The sequence below is a fragment of the Portunus trituberculatus genome, chromosome 31, assembly GCF_017591435.1.
Source record: "Portunus trituberculatus isolate SZX2019 chromosome 31, ASM1759143v1, whole genome shotgun sequence".
Taxonomy (NCBI): domain Eukaryota; kingdom Metazoa; phylum Arthropoda; class Malacostraca; order Decapoda; family Portunidae; genus Portunus; species Portunus trituberculatus.
The window spans coordinates 1,131,084-1,146,621 of NC_059285.1; the positions used below are offsets into that span (position 1 = coordinate 1,131,084).

At 45.9% G+C, this 15,538-nt stretch overlaps 2 protein-coding genes across 3 annotated transcripts in view; one reads left to right on the forward strand and one right to left on the reverse strand.

The window, feature by feature from the left end:
* The first annotated feature begins 2,358 nt into the window (after positions 1 to 2,358).
* LOC123511486 overlaps positions 2,359 to 15,538 on the forward strand; it is a 57,063-nt gene continuing 43,883 nt past the window's right edge. Inside the window, exon 1 of one of the 2 annotated variants that reach the window (XM_045267426.1) lies at positions 2,359 to 3,185. The gene's annotated coding sequence lies outside the window, so the exon portion shown is untranslated. The remainder of the gene's footprint in view (positions 3,186 to 15,538) is intronic. The other variant, XM_045267425.1, reaches the window with a different exon arrangement.
* LOC123511592 (vegetative cell wall protein gp1-like) overlaps positions 8,124 to 15,538 on the reverse strand; it is a 13,451-nt gene continuing 6,036 nt past the window's right edge. The window contains exons 4-5 of the mRNA XM_045267617.1: positions 11,027 to 11,074; positions 8,124 to 8,230 (exon numbers count right to left, since the gene is read on the reverse strand). Coding sequence (XP_045123552.1) covers positions 8,124 to 8,230; positions 11,027 to 11,074 — 155 coding nt within the window. The remainder of the gene's footprint in view (positions 8,231 to 11,026; positions 11,075 to 15,538) is intronic.

Here is a 15,538-nt window from a genome sequence, read left to right on the forward strand (position 1 = left end):
GAAACTACAATAACTTCAATGAAAGTCAGTAAGAAGTTGTGAAGAAGTGTTTCAGAGCGCGGTTCAAGGTAACACTATTCGTAGTAGTGACGGGGCTGCTCATACCAAGCCAATACCGAGCCAATACCTTCCTTGTATCTATTTATTTTTCTGCGCCCGGGAGCTGAAACGCTCGTGGCAAGCGACCATCAAAACAAAAAAGTCTTTGGGGTCAACTAAGTTAAGGGTATTTTTTCAGAAGTCCCACCAAACGGTAGGAATGTTAATAGAAATAACCAGGCAGGCAGTATGAAAGTTTCTTTCTCCTCTTTTCCTCCATGCTGAAAATATTCAAGACTTATTCACAAGACCTAACCGGAGGCCAGTCCTCGATCAGGTGCCAAGCCTAGCGAGAAGGATCTTGTCCAGGGCGAGGCAGCGCACCGTTCATAACCGGTGCCTAACCGACCCGGGGATTCTGTCAGCCCTCGCCACAACTTCCGTGTCCAGCCACGTTTATAAATACGAGCCACGCAGCGACTCAAGCACAGCCCGGGGCGCCGCTCCATTGTCTGCCACTACCCTTTTCCTTCCCCCTCCCTCCCCTTCCCCTGCCCCCTCCCTTCCCAAGACGTGATAAATACGAGCGAGATAGTGAAGAGCTTGTTGGCGCCGACCCCTATCCCTCCCAGAGACTGGCCTCCATACAAAGGCTTGTCCGCTTCCTTTTGTCCTCTGCTATATTGCTGCTGATGCTGCTGCCGCTGCCGCTGCCTTTCCTGCGCCCCTCGGGACCTTCCCCAAGACAGCAGCGGTGACCTGATGGCATGTAAATGTTGCCCCATTACTCCCTCACGGATAACAGACATTTTTTCCTAGGGAGTTGTGCCATGCTGGCGAACCTAGCACCCGCGCACAGCACCAACAGCACCAGCAGCAGCAGCAGCAGCAGCAGCAGTAGTAGTAGTAGTAGTAGTAGTAGTAGTAGTAGTAGTAGTAGTAGTAGTAGTAATAGCAGAAGAAGTGGTAGTAGTAGTAGGAATGGTGATGGTAGTAGTAGTAGTAGTAGTAGTAGTAGTAGTAGTAATAATAGTACTGGTATAAGTAGTAGTAGAAGTAGTAGTAGCAGTAGTAGTAATAGCAGCAATAGTAATAGAAGTAGTAGTAGTAGGAGTGGCGGTGGTAGTAATAGTAGTAGTAGTAGTAGTAGTAGTAGTTGTTGTTGTTGTTGTTTTTGTAGAAGTAGTGGTAGTAGTAGTAGTAGTAGAAGTAGTAGCAGTAGTAGCGGTAGTAGTAGTAGTAGTAGTAGTAGTAGTAGTAGTAGTAGTAGTAGTAGTAGTAGTAGTAGTAGTTGTTGTTGTTGTTGTTGTTTTGTAGAAGTAGTAGTAGTAGTAGTAGTAGTAGTAGTAGTAGTAGTAGTAGCAGGAGTGTCCAAGGAATCTAGAGTGCATTCAAGAAGTTGGTCACGCCTCCCTGAGTGTGTGGGTGTTCGTTGCTCCTCCATGTGGCTGCTCCTGCATCTCACCCTTCCTTTGACTTGAGTTCTTTGAAGAGAGAGTGTTCAAGGCACTCCTTATTCCTGGATAATTTTCTTGGTTCCTCTTAGATCAGTGTCCCTCTTACGTAAACAATAGAAAAAAAATCATGGTGGTTAGCTTTACAATTCCTCACAGTAGCGATGGTGATTGGTGACGTATTCTGTGATCGTGTGAAAACTGCGCCACCACAGCCACGCGTATTGCTTAGTCTTCAAAACTGCCGCCCTCGTCTAATGCATCCCGCCTGTGTCCTCCCGCTAGGCTGGGACAAGGCGGCCGCCAGATCGCGCCAGGTCCTCTCCAAGGCAAGACCTTCACTGATGACGGATCAAAAGTGCCTCGAAATCGCGAACACACACACACACACACACACACACACACACACACACACACACACACACACACACACACACAAACAGAAAGCAATTGCCATAGTGATCGTGCAGACTATAACAAGGTGACTGACTGTGTGTAGGTACAGATGTGTCAGTGTGTGCAGGGCAGGTGGCGGGACGATCACCTTACAACTTACTGTTTACGCAGTGGCGCTTCCCGCTTCTGTTGGCCTCTCCTTCCATTACTACAGTAGCTACTTAAATCTGGTGTTTTGATGAGCAAGACGAGGGAAGCCTGTGATCCTTGAGTGTGAGGACGAGGTGAAGGTTGAGGGTGAGGGAGAAGCATGGGTGCTCACGGGGGAGAAGGGAAAAGAGCGAGAGAGCAAGATTATTGGGTGACGAGGTGAGCGAGGCAGGGCGAAGGAGGGTGGGGCCGCGGAAATGTGAGCCAGGGCGCGGGTGGAGCCGAGGGCGGGAGGGAGGGGCCGGGGGCGTGGTCGGTCCCTGTACAAGAGAAGCAGCAGCAGCACCAAGGACTCAGTCGGTGGTGGGCGGCCGTGGAGGGTGTGCGTGGAGTTTGGAGCGGTGACTGGCTGCCGTTCCCTCGCTCAAGACCAGCCTGAAGTGATCACGAGTAGTCTGGAGGCATAAAGTGCCCGGCTCGTCCCCTGAGAGAGAGAGACAGGGAGGGACGGAAGACAGGACGAGGGGCAGCAACAAACACGTGGGGGAAGGAAAGCCAGTTTGTTACAATCAGTTTATTGCCTCAGAAATTCCACTACAAGTAACAATAGACTGAAAATTGACACGCTTCTGAAAAGAAAAAAAAAAAAAAAAAAACTTCAAAATCTGCCAAGCTAAACCACACACAGCCAGGAACAAAGTAAGCACGAGAGAGAGAGAGAGAGAGAGAGAGAGAGAGAGACAGACAGACATATGGCAGGAGACTAATAAAAGTGCCTCGTGTTAGAGTGCCGAACAGTTCACGCGTAACCTCGAAACTGTCCCGAAGCAACTGAACGGTGAACACAAGCGCCGCCGCCAGAGGAGAGACGAGCAGTGACAGAGACAGTGTATGTGTGTGGGACGTTGTGTGGGGCGGTGTGTGACTCGACTCAGCTACTCAGTGTTTTGTAATTGTTGGTGGAAGAACGTGATCAGAGAGAGAGCTCCATCCTCCACGCATCACTGGGGCCACCTGGGTGACTGACTGTTTGGGAGGCGAGACGGAGGGGACCGGAGTGGGGGGAGGATGATGCTTGCGTGAGGAAGGAAACTTGTGTGTCACTATCTGTCGTGGGTCCTGCTTCTTCCTTGCGTCCAACTGTGGGTAAGTAACACGTAGTGTGTAGGCATGTATTTAGAAGCGCTCTGCTCCTTCACCATGATTGTTTTCAAAGGTAACAGAGATGATTAGCTGGGTTTTTCATCAGTTTTACCAGTTGATAATGTAGAAATCGTATTAATCTGTCACTAGAACCACAAAAGCCACCCGTTGAAACACGTCAGACTTCAATTAGACCCTTTTGAAAGTGATGGAGGTGACGAGTAGAAGGGTTTCGGAATGAAGGTCTTAGACAGACACGTGGTACTGATACTTCTTGTGTGTGTGTGTGTGTGTGTGTGTGTGTGTGTAATTCACCACCACGGTCGCCCAGCCAGTCTTCCCCATTACGGAGCGAGCTCAGAGCTCATAGACCGATCTTCGGGTAGGACTGAGACCACAACACACTCCACACACCGGGAAAGCGAGGCCACAACCCCTCGAGTTACATCCCGTACCTATTTACTGTTAGGTGAACAGGGGCTACGCATTAAGAGGCTTGCCCATTTGCCTCGCCGCGCCGGGACTCGAACCCGGCCCTCTCGATTGTGAGTCGAGCGTGCTAACCACTACACTACGCGGTGTGTGTGTGTGTGTGTGTGTGTGTGTGTGTGTGTGTGTGTGTGTGTGGCTTTCATTTTACGTACCGACACAGTTTTTCATCGACCATTGTAATACTCAGTTCATTTCCACTTTTTTTCCTTCCAGTGAGAAATTCAAATCAGTAATTAGCATCAAGAATTACGTAAAAACACACACACACACACACACACACACACACACACACACACACACACACACACACACGAGAAGTGATATGTAGATTTTACCACTATGTTACATTTCGTCAGCTACTCATCAAAACGTGTGTGTGTGTGTGTGTGTGTGTGTGTGTGTGTGTGTGTGTGTGTGTGTGTGTGTGTATGTGTGGTTGGGGGGAGAGTAAATTAAAGCTTTTGAGTGAAGTGTTTGTATTATCATTGCTGTTCGCTTCTGTTCTTCTTTGCGCACAATTTGCCATTCACATTCACATCTTTCCTTCGGCAGGCAGAGGAGGAGGAGGAGGAGGAGGAGGAGGAGAAGGAGAAGGAAGAGGAGCAAGAGGAGCAGGAAGGAAGAAAGACAAAAGTAACAATTCTCTCTCTCTCTCTCTCTCTCTCTCTCTCTCTCTCTCTCTCTCTCTCTCTCTCTCTCTCTCTCTCTCTCTCTCTCTCTCTTCCAACCTTGCCTGCGTTTACAGACTGAATATTCCAAGTTTGGCTCCAAGTGGGCTCTGTTAACAAGCCTCCTCGTAATGTTGATTCCGACTTGGTGAGTTTTCCCAAAGTTCCTCCTTAGATTGGCTTTTGTAACTGAGACTGGCGGGTGGTGAAGGAAGAGAAGGCGGTGGTGGCGGTGGTGAGTAGTGAGTGGTGAGTGGAAAGGTGGAACATTTATTTTAGTGGAGGAGGTGGAGGAGAGCGCTGCAAAGAGGTGAATGAGGAGGAGGAAGGATTACGAGGAAAAGAAATACTGGAAGAGGGAGATTGTGCGGTATATGAAGAAGGTGATGTGGTGGTGGTGGTGGTGGTGGAGGAGGAGGAGGATGAGGAGAATACTGCAAAGAGGTGGATGAAAATGATAATATAAGGTTGAAAAAGGTGAATGTCATTATGTATACCTGATGAAGAGAAGGCGTAGGAGGTGGAGGTGGAGGTGGAGGAGGAGGAGGAGGAGGAGGAGGTGGAGGTGGAAGAGGTGATGTTAATGTCGTAATATATATGTAATATATATACCTGAGGAGGAGGAGGAAGAGGAGTAGGAGGTGGAGGAGGAAGAGGAGGTGGAGGTGGAGGAGGAGGTCAGGTTAATGCCGTAATATATACCTGATGAAGATAAGGAAGAGGAGGAGGAGGAGGAGGAGGAGGAGGAGGAGGAGGCGGAGTAGGTGTGGGAAGAGAATGATGTAAGTTTGGGACAGATGTTAGGTAAGTCTGGGAGAAGTGAAGCCAACCTGCCCCTGAAGTCACCACGAAGTCTCTCTGTGTGCACCAAGTCAGACAACCACGTGACCAAAACTGATGACCTCTTCTCACTATATCACCACCACCATCACCACCATCACCATCATCACCACCACCACCATCACCTTCACAACATCCATCCACACTAGTACTATAATTTCTATTCTCTCATTACCACCTCTACCACCACCATCACCACTACTACCACTACCTTCACCTTTAAACTCACCATCATCACCACGACTGCTGTAATCACTCCCACCACACACACACACACACACACACACACACACACACACACACACACACACACACACACACACACACAAAGAAATGATGAAGAAATTGATAAGTACTATAATAAGACCCAGATTGTAATATGCAGGAGTTGTGTGGACCCCCATAAAAAGAAACACATAAGGAAGTTGGAGAGACTACAAAAAATGGCCACAAGAATGGTTCCAGAATTTGAAGGGATGACATATGAGGAGAGACTAAAGGCTATGGATCTACCAACCCTGGAACAGAGAAGGGAGAGAGGGGATCTGATACAAGTTTATAATTTGATTAACGGAATGGATCAAGTGGATAATGAGAAACTGATCCTGAGAGAAGAATATGACATTAGAAGCACAAGATCACATAGTAAGAAACTGAGGAAGGGAAGATATCTGAGAGATGTTAAAAATATAGTTTCCCGCAAAGATGTGTTGAGACTTGGAACAGTTTGAGTGAGGAAGTGGTGTCAGCAAAGAGTGTACATAGCTTCAAAGAAAAATTGGATAAATGCAGATATGGAAACGGGGCCACACGAGCATAAAGCCCAGGCACTGTAAAACTACAACTAGGTAAACACACACACACACACACACACTTGTCACTGTATGTACATATGTCTTTCCGTCAGATGATGTTTTCCTGTTCATGCACATGCAAACCTAATCTCGATGCATCTGGGAGTGTCAGTGGCCTTAGTACTGTTTTTTCTCCTTTTTGGTCCTGTTTCCCTTTTTTCTCTCCCTTCTTCCATGTTTCCTCCGTGTTCCTGCCTTCTCTTCCTGTGTTTCGTGTGTTTCGTATGTTTGTGTTCGTGTGTTTCGTGTGTTTGTCTGTTTTATTCTGCGTTTGCCTGTGTTTGTCTGTTTTTCTGCGTTTGTCTGTGTTTGTCTGCGTTTGTCTGTTTCTCTGCGTTTTTCTGCGTTTGTCTGTGTTTCTCTACGTTTGTCTGTGTTTGTCTCTGTTTGTCTGCGTTTGTCTGTGTTTGTTTTCCAGTGTTGAGTCAGTGAGGGGTGTTTTATAAGGCATCTCTAGGTAGCTTTACGGGTGTGGATGAAGGGTATAGGAATTGCAGGTTATGTTTTATACAAGGGTTTCTTTCCTGTCACCTGTGGCCCTCATGGTGTGTTGCTGCTTCCTTTCCTTTCTTTTTTTTTTTTCTTTTCTTATATCTCCGTTTTTGGTTAAGTTCCTCTGTTTCTCTGTTCACTCCACTTCTGTTCCTTCGTTCCTTCACCTCACCACTCCTCACTCCTTCACACCGGCACCTTCAATCCTTCAATCCTTCACTTTCAAGTCCTTCACTCCTTGACACCAGCAGTCCTCACTCCTTGACACCAGCAGTCCTCACTCCTTCACACCAGCAGTCGTCACTCCTTCACACCAGCAGTCTTCACTCCTTCACACCAGCGGTCCTCACTCCTTCACACCAGCAGTCCTCACTCCTTCACTCCTTGGCTCCGTCGCACCACCACTCCTCACTCCTTCACAGCGGCACCTTCACACCAACACCAACATTCCCCTCACTCACTTTTCGTATTTCACATATTTTTATAATCCTCCCTCCCTCTCCGCCCTTCCTTTCCCCTCCTTCACGTCACCCTCCTGCTCCTCCCCCACCCGACGTCCTCACCTCACCCAGCCAACGCCTCCGCCTCCAACTTTCCTCCTCCGCTTGACTCTCGCTCACAAAAGATGCTCAGGACACCCCAAAGTTCAAAATTTGATTTAGGACACCCTCGGGAGACCTTCCTTGAGGAGATGGCGCCCCCACATATATATCTATTTACCTTTTTTATTTCCTTCCTTCACCTGACACAATTTTAGGACCTTATTCTGAAACAGTCTTGCGTCACACCTCCACAATAGTCACGAGGCTTCATTCATTAAAGTTACACCGTTTTTTTTTAATATTAACGAGGTTTCCACATGATGAAGAGGAGAAACGCACTTGAGAATCAGGCTAATCATCACTGGTATTGCTGGAAAGGGTCGTGGTGAGAGAGCAAAGTGTTTATGGGTACGGCTTAGTAGTGTAACGGAGACGGTGTGCGGTGACTTGCTACTGGCCACAGGTGAAATGATCCCTCAGGACAGATCGACCTCAGTGCACATAAGCTTTACGACGTTTGAAGCTCGAGACACTTGCTACCCCAACCACTTCATTCCCAAAATGTCTCTAGACTCAACCATTCTAGACTACAGGCTCCGTGAAGACTGCTCTGCCAAACCCATTCACTCACAGTCGTAACTCCATCCATCTCTTCACAGACTCACATGCATCCCCCTATCCCATCTCCATTAGTCCAGCCAGCCACCTAGCCAGCCAGCTACTCAACTATATCCACAGGCCCACCTATCCATTCATCCACCTGTCTTCTATCCACACACCCCACCCATCTAGACTCACTCACCCATCTTTCACCCAATATTCACTAAGCCACCCACTGACTAATCCATCCACTGCATATTAACGTATCCATCAACTCCTGCAACCACCCACTCATCCATCTACTACACACGGATGAGTTTAGTTAGTGGGTAATAGTCACGGTGAGCAGGTGATGTGTGAATGCTGCATATTACTGAAATTAATTTGCTGCAATATTACATTACCAAGACAATGCAGCGGTACAGATTGTGTTCTCACGGCTTATTACCTCAGTTACCTCAGTCTGCGCAGCGTCGCCAGTGTGGCAGGCTGGCCGGCCTCTAAGTTCAGTGTAGGTCTGATGTGGCTGTGTACCTTGTGTTGGTGAATGTCCTCAGGAACTGTCATGGGGCCGTGGGTTTGGTTACGTTAGAATAGTGTCCTTTAACACACACACACACACACACACACACACACACACACACACACACACACACACACACACGTAAAAGAAAAGAATATTTGTTTAGTATTGAGGAGAAAAAAGTGTAGAGGAGGAAGGTGTGATGACGTCATCACACCTTCCTCCTCTGCACTTTTTCTCCTCAATACTAAACAAATATTCTGTTCTTTTACGTGTGTGTGTGTGTGTGTGTGTGTGTGTGTGTGTGTGTAATAATAATAATAATGATAATAATAATAATAATAGTGATAATAATAATAATAATAATAATAATAATAATAATAATAATAATAATGATAGTACTAGTAGCAGCAGTAACAATAATAATAATAATAATTCTAATAATTACATTAATGACGCTAGCGACTGGTTCACTTAAGGGAAGCAGCGTTTCTACCTACAAGTCACACTAAGAGGAAGGAATTCAAAGGAAAACGTATATAGAACAATCCAGTAAAAAAAAAAATAAATAAAGAGAAAAGAGAAACAATAGAAATCAAATATACTAAAACACAAAGACATAGAAATAGAGCCGAGTAAGAGCACATCAGGTTGACACAATGAATAGCTCTAAATATGTACCCGTATGCCATTACCAACACTGAACTGAAGGGGGAGTGTTGCTCTACTCTCGTATTGCATCGTAGCTATTGGTGTATCTATTTACTGGTTCATTTATCTATTTTTCCTTTGATTTGATACATATTCACTTCGTTTTCTGTGGTATATATATCGTGTGAAGTTTGGTGACGTCTTGGAGAGGAGAAAAAAGGGCGGTTATTCTGTAAGCGAGTGTCATAGCAGGTGGGGAAGCTGGATGGAATCGCTGTTTCCTCGAGGTGTGTGTTATTGCTCAGGTTACTCAGGTATACAGTGGTGCGGGGGAGCTGTTCTTGTGGGAGTCTGTGGCGGGTGGGAGTGGCGGTGTTGTGGAAGCGAGCAGTACGGCAAAGAAGCGCTGCGGGATAGGGAAGGTAGTGATGGTGGTGGTGGTGGTGATGATGATGGTGGTGGTGGTGGTGGTGGTGATGGTGGTGGTGGTGATGGTGGTGATGATAGTGGTGGTGATGATGGTGGTCGTGGTGGTGATGGTGGTGATGGTGGCTGCTTTGTTTAGTACTCGCTCGGCAAACTGGTGGACTGCTGCTGGGTGGGCTGAGGTTGAGATTGGTGAAGGTGTTTGTGAAGTGTCTCGAGCACCAAACGTCCTGAAGCTTATCATAGTGGCAGGCTGAGGTGTCTTGGTGACCATCTGACCTGAGGCTTGCTTGACTTGAGTACCATCCCCCGCAGTGCCAAGTGACGCGGAGACTAACTAATTAATCCCTTTAATACTAGAACACATTTTGACCTTAGGATTTGTGTATGATTAGACCATTTTATTGACATTGAAGGGTCTATGGAGGTCAGAAGATTAATGGCCAAAGTCTTCACAATTTTAATATCCTTCAATACTGGAACACATTCTTACCTTAAGATTCGTGTACGATTAGACCATTTTATTGACATTTTGAAGGGTCTATGGAGGTCAGAAGATTAATGGCCAAAGTCTTCACAATTTCAATCCCCTACATGAGTTTCTGAAGCTGTATAAAATCACCAAATAGTAAGCAGAATGAATATGGAAACGTGTCTTGCTACTGAAGGGATTAACAGCCATAAAAAGAGACCTCATGCATTACAGACAAACAGACAGACACTGACACTGCCTACATACTTTTCGCTCTAAGGTCTGTATTCTGAAACGCTCTGCTCTCTCACCATCACTGCTTTCCGAAGGCTCCAGTTGAAGATACTCGTGTTTTTTAAGAGTATTTCAATGTTTCTGGTGATAGATTGGCAAGGTTTCTAGTTTATTAAAAGGAGAAACTGTCTTGAAAACCAGGCTAGATGTCTCTGTGGTCTTGGAAAATTGTCGTAGTGAGAACGGAAGGTGTTTCTAAATAAGGAAGTAGTTCTTATCTTCTTCCATTATTTTAGTGTCCTCCTCCTACTCCTTCTCCTACCGTCTCGAAACACACACACACACACACACTCTCTCTCTCTCTCTCTCTCTCTCTCTCTCTCTCTCTCTCTCTCTCTCTCTCTCTCTCTCTCTCTCTCTCTTCCTCCTCCTCCTCCTCCTCCTCCTCCTCCTCCGCCATGAGATCTGGTTCCAGTGGGTTCCTGTTTCCAAGCCTCATTTCTTTTCTTTATCTTTTCGGTGTTTTCTTTTGATTTCTTTTGTTGTTGTGCTTGTCTTGCGTTCTCTCTCTCTCTCTCTCTCTCTCTCTCTCTCTCTCTCTCTCTCTCTCTCTCTCTCTTGGTTTCGTTAATGTTCTTGTTGTTTGTGTGGCTGTTCTTGAAGTTGCTGGAGATGTCACTTGTTGTTGTTGTTGTTTTTGTTGTTGTTAATGTTCTTGTTACTGCTAGGGAAGGACTTGAACTCTGGCTCAAATCTGGCTAAACTTTCTTCCATCTCTCTCTCTCTCTCTCTCTCTCTCTCTCTCTCTCTCTCTCTCTCTCTCTCTCTCTCTCTCTCTCTCTCTCTCTCTCTCTCTCTCTCTCTGTGTGTGTGTGTGTGTTTCCGTGATTCCTTCCCTCTCATTTAGTCTTAGTGGTGTTTTCTGAGAGAGAGAGAGAGAGAGAGAGAGAGAGAGAGAGATACGGTACCTTTTTTTCCGAACCATTTAATTCTCCGCATTCTGAATCAGCGAGTGAACCAGTCCGTGTCGCTCGGAGCTCCACCACCCACCTGCCTCCTCCCTCCCGCCCTCCCCACACAGGCTGAGGACGCGGAAGGCTGTGATGATGTGGTGTGGGGCTCAATGGTACGGTGACGTGTGCTGTGGTGGTGGTGGTGATGGTGATGATAAACAAGTCAGTCCGTTATCTTTTTCGGTATTATTGCAGTTTCAACCAATACACCACGCGATAGACACATTCTTACGGTCTAGATCACACTTCTACCAGCGTTTCCAACCCCATTTTACCCTATCGGAAATGAATAACAACTTCAGGACAGAGTTTAGGTTAGGTTAGGTTAGGTTTCCTCATCCTAAACCCAGCTTCCCTATAGGAGGTCCCTAAGCTTGTTAGACATAGGAAAAAAGAAATATAAGATAGGATATATTGGTTGAAACTGCAAATTTACTTCCTTTTCTTTATAGATTTTATACATTTCTTTAGTTGTACATTATTTGTCTTATGTAGGCTTTTTTTTATTATTTAACCGCTTCAGTACTAAGACGCATTTTTTTAGCTTGAGTATGTGTGTGATCAGACGGTTTTATTTACATTAGGAAAGGTGTATGGAGGTCAGTGGCCACAGTCTTCACTATTTTAACCCCCACATGAGTTTCTGCAGCTGTATACAGTCACCAAATACTAAGCAGAATGAATATGGAAACGCGTCATGGTACTGAAGGGTTTAAGGCGGATTTCCTTCTTACATTGATTAACCCTCTCAGCGCGACACTAAACTTGTTACAGTCTGTCTAATGTAAAGTGGCTCCTGGGTGTGGGTCTGAATGGTGTCCCACGGAATGCTTGGTTGTCGGATCTTGAGGAAAACCGTGAGCTGTCCTTGTAATAAGCGCGTTGATCAACAGAAAACAAGTATTACTCACATCAAATCAATGACGTTATCAATAAGCTACAATATGTTTGAAATTGGGGACGCCGTGGTACAGTGGAACTATGCTTTTGGGGTCCGAGGGGTCTTCAAGCGCACGGGTTCGAATCCTGTCCACGGTCTGAGTGTAGGTTGGGCTTCCTCACTCGGGGCAACGGTTTCCTTAGCGGGTAGGTTTTGAGATAGGAGGTATCCAAAAAGTATCCCCTTTAGCCCATAAATTCCCGTGAAAAGTCCACATGGTGTAAATATAAAAAAAAAAAAAAAATCCAGGAGCCACGTCTTTACAGTTTTACAGTAGACAGACCATAGTGGCAGTAGATACATTGCGTGAAGGCTTTACAAATACTTACAGGAAAAATGAACGACGAGAGAGAGAGAGAGAGAGAGAGAGAGAGAGAGAGAGAGAGATGCATTTTGTAATTCTTCCCAGGTTGAAGATTGGATATTGCTGTGAAAGAAGTAACGATGTCTCAGATTGAATAGTAATTAGGGAAAGGTGTGTCAGATGCCAGTGAAAGGGTTAAAAAATAATACAAGCAGCAGAGTGAGGATTGGTGCAAGGAGTCAGCAGTGGTATAGGTCTGTAGACATTTCCTTTCCTATTCCCTATTTTTTTTTTTTTTTTTTTTGTCCTGGCCCATAGCTCCTGTAGGCATACTTGAAGAGTATATGTGGGAAGCGCTGTTAAGCTTCCGCCCATTAGTGGCGCAGGCAATTTTATTTATAGTGGTACCCATATTAGGACCCATATCACCACCCAAGCGCATCTTTGGTGTAACCACCTAGAACCTGGGTATCATGGTGACATGCAGGTAACTTTAAACAACTCGACAAATGTCATAGCTTCAAAGCGGAATGTGGTGGGATTCAAACCTATGCATGGACGTCTGCCCGATCCCACCACCATCACCTTATCCATTACGCCACCGCCTCCTACATACACCAGGTATTCGATATATGCTGATTCTCAGATATGTCAGTTCTATCATACGCGACTGACCTGAATGTGCCAGGTGTTCTCGATATGCGAGAAAACTTTCTAATTATGCGAGTAGCGGCGGCGGTGCGGCGGCGGTGTGCCTGGTGAGGTGATGGAGAGGTCGGTATCCAGAAACGCTTTACTCTTTTACCAAGACTATTTTCCAAGGCGACAGATTTGATTACCTTGGTTTTCAAGAGTGTTTCTCCTGTTGATAATGTAGAAATATTGTCACTGCCTCTAGAACCGTAAAAACACCTTAAAAAAAAAAAACTCATGTAAATTCAAATAAAGCGTTTTGACATAGGGGAGGTGAAGCGCAGAAGTGTTTGAAAATACGAGGCAGAGGGCGGTGCATGGGCGTGTGTCCTCGCGCGCATTCCTCTCACCGCACACAGCCCACAATTTCTCTTACTTGTGTTTGTTTATAATGTCTTTTCATATCATAGTTTACAATTCATCTCAACAAATATGCTTTACAGTGCCTCTGATGCTGTATTGCTCTTGTGCCACGGTGCCGGAATAAGTATTTAGATGGTTTAATTAGCGACGTGTCGTGGAACATAATCCCCCTTATGAATAATGGAATGGTAAGATCGATATATGCAGATTTTCCTTATGCGAGCTTTTCACAGAACGCAACCCTCGCATATGCCGTACAGTGGAACCATGCGTGCTTTGGGGATCCGAGGGGTCTCCAAGCACACCGGTTCGAATCCTGTCCACAGTCCGAGTGTAGGTTGGGCTTCCTCACTCGGGGCAACGGTTTCCTAGCGGGTGGGCTTTCAGATAGGAGGTACCTCCAAAAATACCCCCTTTAGCCCAGAAATTCCCGTGAAAAAGCCCACATGGTATACAAAAAAAAAAAAAAAATACGTATATAGAACGAATACCTGCTTTACAAACATACCCTAGTTCTTTATTGACTCGCGCTAACAACTGAGCACCGAGTCGCATCCACTCATCCGCCACGGTGCTAAGTAGGTGTGGCCAGTACGGTTAGTGGTGAGGGTGACGGGAAGTGCGTTTCGTGACAGCTTAGGGGTGGCGGGTTGTAGTGACGGCGTGTGGTGAGGTGATGGGTCGGTGTTATATAGTGGTGGTAACAGTGGTGACGGAGAGGGAGTGATGGTGGTGGTAGTAGTGGTGATGTAGGGACGGAGAAAGTGTACAAGAGAGAGAGAGAGAGAGAGAGAGAGAGGGGACGGTTAGTGTAAAGTTAGCACAGTTGTGAAGTGAATTAGTGAGACATTTCTGGCAAGAGAGAAGGAAGAGAAGTGAAGAGAAGTGGAGGAGGAAAATTATTATCATAGTTAGGAAGAAGAAAGAAGGAAAGGAGAGACGTGGAATGAAGGGAAGGAAGGAAGGAAGGAAGGAAGAAAGCAGAGGAAAAGGAAAAAAAGTAGAAGAATAAAAGAGAGGAAAGAAGAAAACAGCAGACAAGGAGGAAGAAGGCCAAAATAAAGGAAGGAAAGAAGGAAGGAAGGAAGGAAGGAAGGAAGGAAGGCAGACGAAATGTATTTATCTGAGGGAAAGAGACGACTGCGGCCAAGGAAAGTTTTGATGAGCGAAAATGCAACTTTGAGTGAGCCTGACGTGAGATGCCTGCACTGAGGAACGCTGGTAGTAGTAGTAGTAGTAGTAGTAGTAGTAGTAGTAGTAGTAGTAGTAGTAGTAATAGTAGCAGCAGCAGCAACATCAGTAGAAGCATTGTGATAATTATAGTGTGTGTGTGTGTGTGTGTGTGTGAGAGAGAGAGAGAGAGAGAGAGAGAATGATGATGATGATGATGCAGATAGACGAAGAAAATACGCTGAAAAAAAAAGAAAGATACGAGAAGAAGAGAGAGAGAGATTGTGTGTGTGTGTGTGTGTGTGCGTGCACGTGCCTGCGTGTATGTATGTATGTATATATATGAACATGTGTATCCGTATATCTGTCTCTATGTACTGTATATCACACTTCTAAACAGTACCATAATAATACCAACAAACTTAAACAAACTTATGACCAACAAAATACCCACCAAACCATATTATTTTAAACAAGGGAGTGAGTGTATGTGTGTGTCCCTTGTGTCCTGTGTAGGGGGTGGTGTACTAAGGTGTGAGGTGTGTGTGTGTGTGTGTGTGTGTGTCCCCTGTGTCCTGTGTAGGGGGTGGTGTACTAAGGTGTGGGCGAGAAACAAAGGGAAGAGGAGTGTGAGCATATTGATAACGAGAGCCGCAGCAGGAAGGGTGGAGGAGAGAGGGAAGGCAGGAGGGGAGCGCGATGCTGGAGCGGGGAAGCGAAAAGTTCATTGGAGAGGAGAGAGGAGGCTGACAGTTTGTATTAGAGGGCGAGAGAAAAATTATAGCAAGGGTATGAAAGAGAGAGAGAGAGAGAGAGAGAGAGAGAGAGAGAGAGCACGTATATATAAGTTGTTTCCGAAAATTTTTGTTTGTCAGGAAGAGGTAGAGTTCATTTAGTCTCTCCCTCTCTCTCTCTCTCTCTCTCTCTCTCTCTCTCTCTCTCTCTCTCTCTCTCTTCCATTCCCTTCCTTCCTCCAGTGTTGTTGTTATTTTCATTCATTTCCTTCATGTCTTTTTCAAACACTCCATTCCTCCTCTCATCTGCTCTCCACCCCTGCACATTTCCACTCCTCCACCCCT